Consider the following 15,289-nt stretch of genomic DNA (forward strand, 5'->3'; position numbering starts at 1 on the left):
ATGGGAGCATATGAGCACAGAAACACCCAAATCCCAAGTTTTAAAACATAATCATTTTTTCCTTTTTCATAGCTGAGGTGTACCTAAAGATAGGATATAATGCCAACAAGTTTTAAAAGTACGAGGTTGAATTTGTACACTGGAATATACTATAGCTTCAGCTATGGTTACAGAACAATTCAAAGAACTTAAACTCCAGCTGAAGTGCTGTCTCCTAGTCTCAGCCACAAATTCCTACTCCCTCACTCATTAAGGAGACTACTGTTCATCTGACCCTGTGGCAATGCAGCTGAAAATTACAAATGGAAAAAAGGGGCTTTTTGGCAGACAGCTTTCAGTTGGTTTAGCTCCTTGACATACCGAAGGGCCAAAGAAGTGCTTCTACTGAGGCACAGGAGAATGTCAATGGGGTCATAACCACCCCAACCAATGTTGCTTTAAGCTGTCTTCAAATGACATTCTAGGAAGGCAAACAAATACCACTGGAAAAACTCTCTTTAAAAACAGAATGCATGACTAAAAACTGTCTTAGTAATTAAAGAAACTAGCAACAGAAAACAACAGTAACGTTCTGTTAGATTGTGAAGTCGCAAAGTTTTTAATTTTAAACTAAACTGGTTCTGAAAATTCACTATTACTGATAGGGGATCCCCTTTCCAATACAACAGTGAGAATTTGTTCCAAGTTTGAGGATTGTGATGAGCTTGTGGTTACATTTTAAACATCAGTGGGTTCACAGACAGGAAAAGGTTATGATTTTATAGCAAGAAAGGTAGACTCCACAGGGCTTAACATTTTATGGAAAACAGTCTATTCTGATATTTCTATTTTTGTGAAGTGTTCCAATTCAAATGGGTGATTCATTGTAAAAGGAATCCATTAAAGGCTCAGTACCAAAGATTAATTTTTTCATAGGTTGAACTATTCTCAATAAACTGGTTATGGCCATTTTAACAAAAACAGAGCACACGCCAAAAGTTACAGCCCAAGGAACAAAGATAAATTTTCCTAATGCTAAGTGTAGATTGACAATGAAAAAGTAATATGCATTCATGGTTTTTTCCTAGTAGAGATACATTTTATTATCAGAATTCACTCAAAACACTGTTAATAACAGCCTAAGTGCATGCTTGTTGACTGACTAGAAACAAGTGATCCTGCAGAGATTTATTTTTTAAAGCTACTCATTGACTCCAAACACCTCCATGTCAACTTTCTACAGCATCTCTCACTACTAGCTGCAGTGGTGCTACTTAACTGTTACGCAGACCAAACATATAGTCTATAAACCACTTTCTTCTTACAGTACTTAACATCAACTTGACAAAGTAAGTTCTTTCACCCCCATGTAATTCACTACTCTTCATTACCTGTAATTAATTCCCTATTCTACTTTGTTTCCCAGACACAACTACCACTTGGTTTTGGAGTCCAATCCCAAAATATATGATATAGCATATATTATATATGGTCTATTTTTATATATACATAAAATATGTACACATATAGGCAGTTTATTAATAAGGCCATGATTTGAATATTTGACACACTGAAAAACCTAATTTTCATTCTTGCCCAAGGTTAAGAGTTTTGCCATCTCTTTCTTCAAAAGTTCTCTACACCTGTGTTTATTTGTAACAAAGCCTATCATGAATTTACAATTAGATAAGCATCATACCAGTGGAAATGAAGGCTACTTATTGCAGCAAAACACCACATGCTCAGTCCACTAGTAAGCTTTCTATCTTGTGCATAGGCTAAAGACTTGATTACTGACTTCTCAGAGAGAATATTGCAGGACGCCCTGAAGGCTACCTTACTGCTGCCTGTAACTAAAGCAACAATGAAGTTGAAGGATATCAAAACACCTTCACATTTTTAATGTTTAAAAACCACAGGCTTCAAGTAAAGTAAAAAAAAAAAAAAAAGCTGAACTAGTGAAGAGACATGCACTGCCAAAGACTAAAATTACACTGAACAGAGTACCTACGCACAGGAAAGCATTCTGGGCACATTAGCTAGCTATACAAAAACATATCTTCCTTTACACTGAAGTAATAATAAAATGCAATAGCTTCTCAACCCTGCACCATAGTTACCACACAAACATGTGAAGCATATAACCAGGCAACAAGCAGGATCATCACAAACTTCACTTATCACAGATTAAACCACTGCATCAAAACTCCAGACTTCCGCTGCAGCTATAATAGAGTTTACAATCTTACCCCTAGGATTAAGAAAGCAGAGATCTCCTTTGCCCATTTTAACATAAAAAGGGGCTGAGATACAAGCAGTTGTCAGAATACACGCTGTGGGAATTCTGTATACTATAGTCCAGAAAAATAAATCTCACTTCCCTGACACTGACAGAATTGAGAAAGCAACAATTTACAAGGAAAAGAGGGAAGAAGGGGAAGACAGAGGCAGCTGTAACACTCAATAACAGCAACCCTAAGACAAGACCCAAACAGACATTCTCCAACAGTATTTGCAGTCTTCGCAAGATTTCAAACTCTTCCTTAAAAGTATGAGCAAAATGGGATCCTCTGCCACCTTGTGTACACATGGTAAAACTATGTGAATTGTTTTACAGCTTACAGCACTGTTCAGATGTTTGCTCAGTCAGGGAGGAAGGGACTGCACTATGCAAGTTCATCCATATAGTTCAATACAAAAAAGCTATGAAGCCTCAGGAGGAAATTACAAGATGGAAGACCGACTTTATTTCTAAATTAAACTTTAAAAGCTCTTTCAGTTATCACCTGAAATTATGGTTTGGGACTGGCAGATAAACTACCAATAGCATCAAAGCTTAAAATATACCTAATGCACTAATTAAAGGTTTCTAACATTTCCTACAAAATTCACCAACTTTTGTTTACCCCGTTCAGTGAGGGTGTTTTTGTCATTCAGCAGAACTGACAATATACAAGACCCCAAAAAAATTGTTTCACCTTCTGCAATGCTGAAAATGTGCAACGACAGAGATCACATGTCAAAGATTTTTGCATCAATAGATAAAACCTGAAAGTATTACTTGAACTGAAAACAAGAATGCAAAGAGCTGATCTGACAGAAGATCTCACCCAAGAAGTAGCAGAAAACATCACGGTGAGACAGAAACAATTTCAGCTGGTGCTGCTTGTATTTCATAGATAAAGCTCTCTGTAATCTTGACCTTCTCGACTCTCTTTTAAGTATGTTTTCTTGCATGCCAAAATTTGCACAACATAAACAATTAAACACTTCACTTGACCTTCACCTCATATCAGCAAACGTAACCTCTTAAGTCACAGATGCTGTAGCAAGTCTTCCCAGAGAAATAATTATAGTGGCTTTAAATACAGAATTTTCAGGTTTTAATTTAATTCCATTGCTAACGGAGTAAGAAGTCTTTATAATATTTTAACTTTGACAAAGAAGGTAGGAAAGAGACCATTCAATGATCAACTTTTTCTACATACTTCAGGTGTTCTTATAGAAATTAACATTTAAGAAAACAAAAAGCATTATCAAAAGCAAGAAAATGTTTGCATACAAAACCTTATAACTTGAACTTTTTTGCTACACACCACAGGAAAGATTAAAGATGTAAACCAAATTATTTTAAATAAACAGGTTGCCAAGAGCCATTTTCATTTCACATTTACTGGTTTAATAGACTACTGAAGAAAAACGTGCAAAAGAACTATCCCCGCAAAATTAGAAACAAGACTTGATGACTAATCTGTGTCCTGTTCAAAATAATTGATACACCAAGTTCAGCTGCAAGGGTACAAAGGACATTATCACTAAACTTGCAACAACAAATGAGAACTTGGATGAGAGGACCAGATGATTAGATACTAAGACTACTACAAATCACTATTGTTTCTACAAGCAGAGGAAACCCACAGATGATTTTTTTTTTTTTACTAATTCACTAATTCTACAGTTTTTAGGTTTCTAGCATTTCTGTTTGTAATCCCGCTTTAAGAGCAGAGATGCTGTATTTTATCAAAACTTAGCTACCATCATGCTCAATACCCAATTGTGACCAGGTATTGCAATGGAAAAAATACATATCTCATCTAATACTTTGTAAGCCATGTAAGCCTTTGACTTCCAAAATACAGAAAAGAGGCATACCAGTTTTTTGTTAGGAATATTTGATGAACTCTGTCTTTCATAACTATGAGTAATACAGGAGTTATGAAATAAAGAGACTTTCTATTAAGTCCAAATAGCAATGTGAAAACCTGCAGCAGTGAAAACCACAGGCCACTGTAGCCCTGAGGGAGACAGTATTTCACTTTGCATGCACTGTCCTCAATTTTCGTTCACTCCTCTTAAACAGGATAATATGAAAAAAAGGATGATGCTTCACTATACCACTAGGACGCTAAACAAAGAAACCCACTTTCTCTACAAAATGATAGAATTATCTCTCCTGATCCCTTTCTTAACATAATGGAGTGCTCACTCTGATAATTTCAAATGCTGCTCCTTTCTCGCATCTTCCGTAAGTTAGACAGGATTCAGTTATTACAGAATCACAGAATGGCTGAGGTTGGAAGGGACGTCTGGAGGTCATCTGGTCCAACCCCTCTGCTAAAGCAGGGCCACCTAAAGCCAGTTGCTCAGAAGCACGCCCAGATGGCTTTGGAACATCTTCAAGGATGGAGACTCGACAACCTCTCTGGGCAAATTGTCCCAGTGCTCAGTCACCCTCACAGTAAAAAGAAGTGTTTCCTGACGTTCAGAGGTAACCTCCTTTGTTTCAGTTTGTGCCCATTGCCTCTGGTCCTGTCAGTGGACACAAGTTAAAATACACGAAATTCCATCTGAATACAAGAAAATGCTTTTCTACTGTGAGGGTCATCAAATACTGGAGCAGGTTCCCCAGACAGATTGCAGAGTTTCCACTCTTGGAGCTACTCAAAACCCAACTGGACACAGTCCTGTGCAACCTGCTCTAGCTGACCCTGCTTGAGCAGGGGGGTTGAACTAGTTGACTTCAATAGATCCTTTCCAACCTAAAGGACTCCTTGATTTCATATCAGCCACTGTTAAACACATACAGCACTTTCACTAGAAGTTCTTTAACAATTCAGCGAACTCTAAATTCAACCAAGCAAGCCAAAAGAGGGTGTGAGAACATAAGTTTCAGTAAAATCAAAAGAGAATATTTAGTGAAAACAATTTGCCCATTGTGCTTCTCTTATCAAAAACCAAACAGACATGAGATTTTTACCAAAGTCTCTTCCCATATCATTTCCCCCAAACCTGTGGGAAGCTACATGTTTTTAAACTTGCTCTTCAATATCAGATGGTGAATAAATTAGAAACTTTTCCTTTCAAATTCCAAAGTGAGTTTAGATAATATTCTAGGGCTTATACTCTCATCTACAATGCTAATAAATAATGAAAGTCTGATTCCTTAGGAAAACCCAAAAGCTTTATTTTCTAGCTCTTCAGAACAAGTAAAATCTCCCCAATGAGAACTCTGATTTTTTGACTTACTGAACAATAACAACAACAACAAAAAAAGATCGTCACAAAACAGACGGGAATTACAGAATTAATAGACTCAAGTGGTTGCATATCAGAACTCCAACAAAATTTCAGAACTCTGATGTGCAATTCAGTGTCGTATATAAATGTACACTGCATTTGCAAACTGAATTACTGAAACTCTTCCACAAGTGACGAATAAAGGAATACCGAGTGTCTGCCATAAACAAACAGTTGAAATCCAAGGATGCGTAACTTAGGATAAAAAGTAGCACCTGAATCTCAGTAAGGGAACAACAAAAGTCCTCTTTAATACTCCAGTTCTCAAACAACAGTCAGAGAAGTTAAGCCAGGCTTAACCTGAAAACTGAGATGGGCTAAGAAACACCTCAAAGGCTATAGTCATCAAGGCAATGGGTAGACAACCTCATAGATCTAGCTACATCATTTGACAATGCCACTATTCTTGCAAATCTAACTAGCAGGACTGTATGAACTTTCTGCAGCTTCCTTCAGAATAAGTCTAGCCAGTTCCTATCTGCCTTCATCAGCTATAGGAGCTAACCAAGGTGATATCACCTCTGAAGCTGCTTACTGAGCCCTCTCCATCTTTTCAGCTAGCAAATCTCTCAGAACAATCATTGTCCAAGGGGACACAACAAATAACTGAAGGACATTAATAAGCATCTCGATTCAGTAGTCCAATAGTTAACCTGATACAGTCACATGATTTGCCTTATTCCTATTTTTTGTTTCAAAGTAATAAGCTAATTATATATAAGGCTATCTAGACTTACTTAATAAAATCAGAAACAATTCTTACAAAATCTTATTAGGAAAATGGGAAATATTTCCCGAAACTTTGATACCATATGAATATTCTTAGGTTTAAAAATAGGAAGGAACAAAAATGATCATCCAATCTGACATTGCACATCATAAAAATCAGGACAGTTTTTGCAGGCCAAATTATCAGAACATGATAGTTTTGGTCTATGTAATATTATACTGATGCAACCAAACTGATCCAACCAATTATGCTGGAGCAAAAAAACAAACAAAAAAGAAACCACAAGAAAACCCACAAAACCCAAAACTAAGGGCAACCCTGTCATGCAACTGTCATGAATGTAGCTGCACCACTGTAAAATGTTCTCTACAAGAATATAAACAAAATGCTATTGCCACAATAATGTAACCAAATTTTCTTTAAATAAATGAGACTAAGAGTTGGGCATAGATAAACCTGAAGTCCATCAAAGATAAAACATTTTAACCAAGGATATGCTCTTACCACGGAAAAAACACATGAGAACGACAGTTTCCTAAGGCACTGAGGATACTACTGGCATCCACCCCTTCTTTCCCCACAAAGTACTTTTTTAAAAGTTTCTGATGCTTTTACAAAACAATACAAAGAAATGTTAGTAAAAGAAATTCTAAAGAATACCCTAAGAGTCAAGATTATTGCCAAAATACTTTCCAAAAAGTCACCATACCTCAAGTTACCATCAGGAAATCACCACATACAACTTGCCAGTACGATAAAATAGGCCACGCTTAACAGCAACAGAAGACACTACATCTGCAGAGTTTTAAACACATCACTTACTGCTTTGACTCATGGTGACAAACCTCCAGCGTTGGATCATTATAGATGAAAGCTGCTTCTAAATCGTTGACTCTTACTCTGTAAATCCGGCACTGTTTACTGTTCAGTTTGATTCTATTCAGGTTTGCAACTGTGGGAAATATTGTCAGTTCCACATAACCCTATGAAAACACAAATCAAAACCTTCTATAAAATCTTTACCAGCTCACAAAGTAGAGATATATATTAAAAAAAATTCTTATTCATGCATTTCAAAGGAAAAACATAGCTAAAAAAAATGTTATTTTTTTATGTAAGAAGGAAATTGGTTTGCCCTTTTAGATCTCTCGAATACATTTTCTTTCATACCATTTAACAGGTGAAATAAAACAAAACATAAAACTTCAACATGACTGACATTTGTGTTTGTTTTACTAGAAATGATCTGCCTCTATTTACTAGATTTCAAGTTACTAGTATCACTATGTTTTTCATCACTATGTTTTTTAGGTTTTAGTATCAGAGCTCGAGACAATGACTTTTAAAACTTAAGCAGATTCCATTTAGCCAGATATCTTAATCCATAAAGACCCTCAATGACTTCAGGCCTGAAATCATGAAAGCCTCTTCAAAGTCCCAGTAAACTCACATGTAAGATAGAAAACTCTATAACCCTATCCCTAACATGAACTAACACTGTGTTGAACATCAATTTTGCATTGCAAATTGCTTTGTAATATTATTTACAATGCAGTGGCCTACTTTTAGAAAGCTTTTCCTTGCAGAGATTAAAGTGTTCACAATTAGAAGGTATTTTATTTGACGCATCTCAAGGAATGACAGACTTGAGAGACATCAGATTAGGAAGTATAAAATATAGAGAAGCTGAACAACGTAATTGGATTGTGTGTGCAGTTGCTTCCTCTAAAAGCATGAAGAAAACCCAGACTTTTAATTTCTACTTCCACATTTTATTAAAAAATACTTACTACAACAGACTTTCTCTGAAAATTTATGTTGTTGATACAAACTACTTGGTGAGTTGTGCTGGAAAAAAAAAATAATAATTTAAAATAAGTAAGGTTTTGCACAAATGCCAGCATTTAAAATAATATCTTAAGCCAGTTTAAAAAAAAATAGAGTGCTCATACAGGATGTATATACATATAGATAAATACTGCATATAGCATGTTTATATAGGGACAACTCATGTGGTCTAAATTTCTTACATGGTCCAAAACAAATAATTAATAGAAATTGCATACAAGGTTAGAAAAGTTCCAATAAAATTAAAGTATAGCATCATATCAGTATGAATATTACTTGTAATACAGTGAGATAACAACATCGCTTCTGAACATCACATAACAATATGTAAAAATATAGTATTACTAATAGCACAGAATCAAGTTCTAACCCTTTAGTGATGTGCAGTATTAGAAACGGCATGCAGCTTTAATATTTGCAATCAGAAACCCATGGAAAATCTACCTGGTGAGTTGACTCTCATACACAATTTATGTAAGCAGGTACTATATATCCAAAAGACATAGTATGTGCTTTTACAATTAGTATGTCGTAAGAATTAATTATTTTAAATAGTGGTTATATATTAATCAAGATAGGTACTTTAAACAAGTCAAATGCATTTGCTTGAATTTTGAATGACGTATTAGAACTCCTGGTAAATAAAACTCTGATTTAAAAAATGGAAGATAAAATAATAATTCCAACTTTTTAAAAAACTTAAAAGTTATTTTTTTATTTTTCTGTAGTAGGTGACATCTTCACCACACTTCACAGTAGTGCTATTCATGACTCAAGATGCAACCTTGTAATAATTCAACTTTTATGTCCCATCACGTTACACGCACATACTTGTGTACCCTGTGCATTAAAAAGTGACTTTGCTTCAGTTGAGCAAGTCCAATAAAAATTCCCACAAGAGAATGGTAACATCTAGTATCCAATGATGGATCCAAACATTACCTACACATTAAAATGTATACAATAACAACAGTGATTCTATTTAGAAATACATTTGTGTTACAGATTTATAAAGAAATTAAGGAAGTATAAACAGAAATACATAAAGACCCATTGAAATCCACAACCAACTGCTTTGCAGCTTGGTTACAACCAAAATAACGAATGTGTAAAAATGACAATTTGCTTAACAAAGCTGCTTGCTGCAAATGCAAGTATTTTTTATATATAAAAAAAAGCCCTTAAGTCAAAAGGGTTTGACACAGAAGTAAGAATGAAACATGATAACATGGTCTGTAGTGCTGATATTGTATGGAGAGATCTCTACGGTTTGAAGAGCACAACGTAAGTATCTTTAGAATATGAAACTGCATGGTTGACAGACTGACTGCCCATGAGTGAGTCAATTTACGCATTAAAACGTACACCTACAATACACATTTTCTGAAGGCAAGCTACACCATAACCAGTAGTTCCAACCTTCTCAGGTAAATAATTACTGATTAGCCTGTGGCCTGTTTCAAATATGCATTGGTCTCAAGTATAGCAACTTTAAAAAAATGGATACTTATAATTTATATGGTCTTGGGCTCTCAAATCCTTTGTCTCCTTTCTTCCTATTCATCCTGAACAGCAGTACTAAACACACACTGCTGACCGTCAGACTGGCATCAACATCATCCTCGCTTGATAGGTCCTTCGATTTTTCCCTGTGTCAGGTTGTCTTTGATCACTCATCTCCCCAGTGGATCTGTGAATCCCAACAGTCAGGCATCTTCAGCTCGAATAAGCACCATAGTTATAACACAAACAACATTCAGTCTGTCAGCATAACCTCTTAGGAGCGCAGCGCACAACCCCTCTCTCCACTGGGGGTACGATACCGGTTCAGAGGCGCTGCGTGCTTCCTTTCCGCAGAAGCTACGTAAGTCAACCGCCTCAACGGACAACGCAGGTGGGAGCGACCGGGTCAGGAAGGCCGCGGCCGGGCAGGCACGGCCGAGGAGAGCCCGCTCCGGGGACAGCCGGCGGGGGCAGCACCCTCCGCTGACAGGTGTCAGAGGCGGTGCCGGGGGACGAGAGAGCCGGGAGAGGGAGCGCAGGAAGCGCCGCGGAGCCCCCGGCGGCCCGGCCTTATGGTCGCTGCGGAGGCGGGCGCTGGTCCGGGCGGCGGCTGGGCTGGGGGCTCCCGCGGCTCGTTCTCGTCCGGAGCAGTCGGCTGGGGCCGGCCGGCATGGAGAGCAGGGGCGGCCCACCGGCACGGCGCGGGCTCCCCCTCAGCAGTGCGCCCGCCGGGCCCCGCCAACGCTCTCTCCCTCAGCAACCGCCGCCATTTTGCTAGTAACCTTTGACCCCTGGCGGTTGAAAGGTCACAGCCCGTTTAACGCAGCTTTCTTTCTTTAAGGATGGAAAGTCTTTTGGAATGTTGTTTGTCAGAATGGTGGTGTGCCGATGTCAGAGGCAGCCATAAGCGGAAAAAAAACCCAAAACATTAAGACAATAAACCCCCCAGAATAATCCAGAGGACGCATACGGGGCCGGGTCATGCACTAGCGCGCATGCGTGCTACGGGCCTCCAGCGCGGGCGCGGGGGGAATGGAGGCCGCGGCTCGTGCATGCGCGCAGCGCGCAGGGGCGGGGCCTCAGGTCGGCGGGAAGGGAGGGGGGGCGGTGCTGCGGACGGCCATCCGCCCTCCCCAGGGACAGCTCCGTGCGGTGCGCGCGGCTCCGGGCCCTGGAACCGTCGGTTCACGTCTACCGCCTGCGGCAGCAGTGCCCGCCGCTGCCCTGCTCCCTGCGGGGGGGCTCCCCTCGGGCAAGGGAACGACAGCCGCGGGTGGGCCGCGGCCCTCACCTCACAGACCGCCGCCAGCCGGGGGCCGTCCGATGCACGAACTAAGCATACCCGAACTTAGTCGGGGGCCCGAGTCCAGGGCAGACTCACCACAGACTGAGGAAAATACTTTGGAGTCAGAGAAGAGTGTAAGACAGCAACGGCGCTGCTGGAAACGAGGCAGAGCTGCAAAACGGGATTGGGTCCAATGACCTCTTCCCACCCACCCCGAGTGGGCTGTGCAGTGTCTGTAGGTACAGCGTCAGGAGGACACAATAGGAAGTTTCTTCATAACTAAGATTTGTTGTATTATGAGCAAGTTTTGATTCATCTATTTTATGTTAGAATAAATGCTTGCAGCAAAGAAGCTAATGGAGTTAGGCCTTTCGGCACCAACAGTTCTTGAAATATAGAAAGCATCATCTCATTTTCAATGTCTAACAAAACTAATTAGAAGCACTGTGAACATGTCGAATGATCACACATGGAAAAATAATTTAGATAAACCTGAATCATTACCTTGGCATTACAATAAAGCACTATCATCTCCCTGGTTTCACCACCAAAGAGTTAAGGATATCCGGAGGAAACTCCCTAGCCGAGTCAGGCCTACTGACTACTACCCTTTATTGATCTTTCAGTTAGGTAATGATGAAATTCCAGGAAGGAGCCTGAGGGAGATGAAGAGAGACTTCAGGGCCCTGGGACGGCTAGTTAGGGGATCAGGAGCACAAGTAGTGTTTGCTTCTATCCCAACAATTGCAAAGATGGATGGGAAGATTAACAGGAAATACCAGCTGATCAATGCCTGGCTCAGAGACTGGTGTCGTCGGCAGGATTTTGGGTTCTTTGATCATGGGCTGCTTTTCAGGACACCAGGCCTTCTGGCAACAGACGGCAAAAGCCTGTCTCAGAGGGGAAAAAGGGTTTTAGGGCAGGAGTTGGCGGGGCTCATTGACAGGGCTTTAAACTAGGTTCGAAGGGGGATGGGGATAGATCCAAGGTTGCTAGCAAAAAGCCTGAAAGTGGGGTGCTGGCACTAGACTTGGAAAAGACAGGGGGCGTAACCAGGCTCCTTAGGAAGATGTCTGGGGATGGCAGAACTTCAGCTCCCTCCAGTAAAAAGGAGAAAGGACCAATAGCCCAGCTGAAGTGCTTATACACTAATGCACGTAGCATGGACAACAGGAGGAGCTGGAAGCCATTGTACACCAGGGTAATTACGATGTAGTTGCCATCACAGAAACATGGTGGGATGACTCGCATAGCTATAGTGCTGCCATGGATGGCTATAGACTCTTCAGGAAGGATAGGCAAGCGAGGAGAGGCGGGGGTGTGGCCCTGTAGGTCAGAGAGTGTTATGAATGTCTTGAACTAAATGATGGTGATAATGGGATTGAGTGTTTATGGGTAAGGATCAGAGGGAGGGCTAACAAGGCAGATATTGTAGTAGGAGTCTGTTATAGACCGCCCAACCAGGATGAGGAGGCAGATGAAATATTCTATAAACGGCTGGGAGAAGTCTCAAGATCGCGAGCTCTAGTCCTCGTGGGAGACTTCAATTTGCCGGACATCTGCTGGGAATACAATACAGCAGGGAGGGAACAGTCTAGAAAGTTCCTGGAAGGTACTGGGGATAACTTCTTAACACAACTAGTGAAAGAGCCAACTAGGGAAGGTGCCCTGCTGGATCTGTTGTTTGTAAACAGGGAAGGTCTTGTGGGGGATGTGATGGTCGGAGGCCGTCTTGGCAACAGTGACCACAAAATGATAGAGTTCTCAATTCTGGGAGAAGCAAGGAAGAGGGTCAGCAGAACTGCCACCTTGGACTTCCGGAAAGCGGACTTTGGGCTCTTCAGGAGCCTGGTTGACAAAGTCCCCTGGGAGGCAGTCCTCCAGGGCAAAGGAGCCCAGGAAGCCTGGATGTCTTTCAAGACGGAAGTCCTAAAGGCGCAGGAGCAGGCTGTCCCCGTGTGCCGGAAGACAAGCCGTCGGGGAAAAAGACCGGCCTGGCTAAGCAGGGAGCTAGTGTTGCAGCTTAGGGAAAAAAAGAGGATATACGGCTTTTGGAAGGAAGGGCAGGCCGCTCAGGAGGACTACAAAGAGGTAGTGAAGCAATGTAGGGAAAAAATCAGAAGGGCCAAAGCTCAACTAGAACTAAACCTGGCTTCTGTTGTCAAGGACAACAAAAAAAGTTTCTATAAATATATTAGCAATAAAAAGAGGACCAAGGATAATATCTGTCCTCTAGTAGATGGGGCTGGTAACGTAGTAACCAAGGATGAGGAAAAGGCTGAGGAACTTAATGCCGTCTTTGCCTCAGTCTTCAGCAGTAGGACCAGTTGTTCCTTGAGTTCCCTGACTCCTGAGCTAGAATACAGGGATGGGGAGCAGAATGAAGCCCCTGTAATCCAAAGGGAAATGGTGAGGGACCTGCTTCAGCACCTGGAGGTGCACAAATCTATGGGGACGGATGGGATCCATCCAAGGGTACTGAAGGAACTGGCGGAAGTGCTCACCAGGCCACTCTGCATCATTTATGAACAGTCCTGGATAACCGGGGAGGTCCCAGCTGACTGGAGGTTGGCAAATGTGACACCCATCCATAAGAAGGGCCGGAAGGAGGATCCAGGGAATTACAGGCCAGTCAGTCTGACATCGGTGCCTGGGAAGGTCATGGAGCAGATCATCCTCAGTGCCATCACATGGCACATGCAAGAGAACAGAGTGATCAGGCCCAGTCAGCATGAGTTTGTGAAAGGCAGGTCATGCCTGTCAAACCTGATCTCCTTCTATGACAAGGTGACCCACTTAGTGGACGAGGGAAAAGCTGTGGATGTTATCTACCTGGATTTTTGCAAGGCTTTTGACACCGTTTCCCATAGCATTCTCCTGGAGAAACTGGCTGCTCATGGCCTGGACAGGTGTACTCTTCGCTGGGTAAAAAACTGGCTGGATGGCCGTACCCAGAGAGTGGTGGTAAATGGAGTTAAATCCAGTTGGTGTCCAGTCACGAGTGGTGTCCCCCAGGGATCGGTGCTGGGGCCTGTTCTCTTTAATATCTTTATCAATGATCTGGATGAGGGGATCGAATGCGCCCTCAGTAAGTTCGCAGACGACACTAAACTAGGGGGGCGTGTTGATCTGCTTGAGGGTAGATTGGCTCTGCAGAGGGATCTGGACAGGCTGGACAGATGGGCTGAGGCCAATGGTATGAGGTTCAACAAGGCCAAGTGTCGGGTCCTGCACTTGGGTCACAACCACCCCATGCAGCGCTACAGACTGGGGGCGGAGTGGCTGGAAAGCTGCCTGGCAGAAAAGGACCTGGGGGTGTTGGTGGACAGCCGGCTGAGCATGAGCCAGCAATGTGCCCAGGCAGCCAAGAAGGCCAACACCATCCTGGCCTGCATCAGGAATAGTGTGGTGATCCGGACTAGGGAAGTAATCATCCCCCTGTACTCGGCACTGGTGAGGCCTCACCTCGAGTACTGTGTTCAGTTTTGGGCCCCTCACTACAAGAAGGACATTGAGGTGTTGGAGCGTGTCCAGAGAAGGGCTACAAAGCTGGTGAAGGGTCTGGAGGACAAACCTTATGAGGAACGACTGAGGGATCTGGGGTTGTTTAGCCTGGAGAAGAGGAGGCTGAGGGGAGACCTTATCACCCTCTACAAGTACCTGAAATGAGGTTTTAGAGAGATGGGAGCTGACCTCTTCTCCCTGGTGACAAGTGATAGGACAAGAGGAAACGGGTTCAAGTTGTGTCAGGGCAGGTTTAGATTGGATGTTAGGAAGCATTTTTTCACTGAAAGGGTTATTAAACATTGGAATAGGCTGCCCAGAGAGGTGGTGGATTCACCATCCCTGGAGGTGTTTAAGAAAAGGGTAGATGAGGTGCTTAGGGACATGGTTTAGAAGTGGTGGTGTTTTTATCAGGGTAGGTTAACGGTTGGACTTGATGATCTTAAAGGTCCCTTCCAACCTCACTAATTCTATGATTCTATGAAAACCCAACATAAAGATACCCTGTCCTATCACAGACTACAAGACCAGTAATTGTCTAGGGTATTTCAACTAAGGAACCTCAGATGGGGCAATGGAAGTTGTTTCCAAGGCTTTCGCATTCGTATTATGGTTGATCTCTCTGAGACAGAACCTTCTGGTGTTACTTAAAGGGCCATAGTTGTTGAAAGCAGACAGCGAACATGGCCATTTCTGCCGGCACAGCGCCATTATACACCAGCTGAATCTGCACAACCAGGTCAGAGCCCACACTTGTGCACCCCAGAACTGCAGAGCACAGGGAATTCATCTCACATCAGTGGGCAACAATAAGGAGAGCTCAGGGAGTCATTTTTATTCAGCTTTTTATCTGTAACAAAATT

General features: G+C 41.8%; 1 protein-coding gene across 1 annotated transcript in view; it reads right to left on the bottom strand.

Moving 5' to 3' along the window:
- TAF2 (TATA-box binding protein associated factor 2) overlaps positions 1 to 9,582 on the bottom strand; it is a 66,166-nt gene extending 56,584 nt beyond the window's left edge. The window contains 2 exon segments of the mRNA XM_082479992.1: positions 7,109 to 7,269; positions 8,077 to 9,582. Coding sequence (XP_082336118.1) covers positions 7,109 to 7,269; positions 8,077 to 8,190 — 275 coding nt within the window. The 5' untranslated portion in view covers positions 8,191 to 9,582.
- Between the last annotated feature and the right edge of the window lie 5,707 nt (positions 9,583 to 15,289).

This window comes from Vanellus vanellus, assembly GCF_965231255.1.
Source record: "Vanellus vanellus genome assembly, chromosome: 2".
NCBI lineage: Eukaryota > Metazoa > Chordata > Aves > Charadriiformes > Charadriidae > Vanellus > Vanellus vanellus.